Genomic DNA, 1,109 nt, shown 5'->3' on the forward strand with positions numbered 1-1,109 from the left:
CTAAGCTCTAAGCTCTAAATTGAGATATAACGTCGCGTGCCTTGCAGGTGCTGATAACGAAGCTTTGGTCATCTAACAACGTGGAGACGCAGCAATATCGGAAAGCCAGTAAAGCTCTCCTGGTGTTGATACCACTTCTAGGAGTGACGTACGTGTTGGTCATAGCTGGGCCCACCGAAGGTCAAGTCGCGAATGCATTCTCTTATGCGCGCGCGATTCTGCTTTCTTCGCAGGTAGGAGAGAGAGATAGTAAGAACCGTAAAAGAGAATTTAAAAAACATGAAAGAAACGTCTGAATGAACGCCGCGTCTGAATTTGAGCAATATAGGCAACAAGTTTAGCCAATCGCAATTGGATATATTTTCTTATTTAACAATGCCAATTATTCTCTGGTTCGAGCCTACGGTATTTTCCATCAAGAGCCTGTAATGGCGGTGATTACTCGTTGCTTTGAATCAAACGTAATTTTATTATTAACCAGGGTGAAAAGGGCAGAAGCGACGGAAAAAAGGGTACGTAATACTTGAGGGATAAACTCGCTATAATTATTTTCCAAAAATTGTCGCGATGATACGCCAAGAATGAGGACGGGATGGGAAGTAGAATAGGACATAATGGTTTGAGTTTGATCGCTTTGCTTTGCATGACTATTGGCTCGGCCGATGAGGCTCGAGACGGAGACTCGCTCGCTTTAGATATGAGGGAGAGCGATCCCTCCAACTCCTGATTCCTTTTTCGGAGCGAAAAGTAACCTCGTGAGAATAAGGATAAGGATAAGGTCAAGGATAAAGATAAAATATAATTTTTCTTTTTTTGTTTTAGGGATTCTTCGTGGCGTTGTTTTATTGCTTTCTTAATACCGAAGTGCAGAATACGGTTAGGCATTATTTCGCACGATGGAGCACCACGCGAAATCTTGGCACCCGCCGGAGGTATTATAACAATTGGTCCCCTCGTTCGAGAACGGAGAGCATAAGGTACTCGTTTCATGCGCGCGCGTACCTTATGTAAAAATATATATCTCTCTCTCTCTCTCCCTCTCCCTCTCTCTCTTTATATATATAGCACCACGCGGTGCTCCATCGTGCGAAATAATGCCTAACCGTATT

General features: G+C 43.5%; 1 protein-coding gene across 1 annotated transcript in view; it reads left to right on the plus strand.

Annotated features, from left to right (window-relative positions):
* The window catches only part of LOC112462031 (diuretic hormone receptor-like), a 2,975-nt gene that overhangs the window by 407 nt on the left and 1,459 nt on the right, over positions 1–1,109 (plus strand). The window contains exons 2-3 of the mRNA XM_025027549.1: positions 25–233; positions 823–977. Of these exons, the coding sequence (XP_024883317.1) occupies positions 25–233; positions 823–977 (364 nt within the window). The remainder of the gene's footprint in view (positions 1–24; positions 234–822; positions 978–1,109) is intronic.

This window comes from Temnothorax curvispinosus, unplaced genomic scaffold (genome assembly GCF_003070985.1).
Source record: "Temnothorax curvispinosus isolate PA1 unplaced genomic scaffold, ASM307098v1 QBEX01001309.1, whole genome shotgun sequence".
Taxonomy (NCBI): Eukaryota; Metazoa; Arthropoda; class Insecta; order Hymenoptera; family Formicidae; genus Temnothorax; species Temnothorax curvispinosus.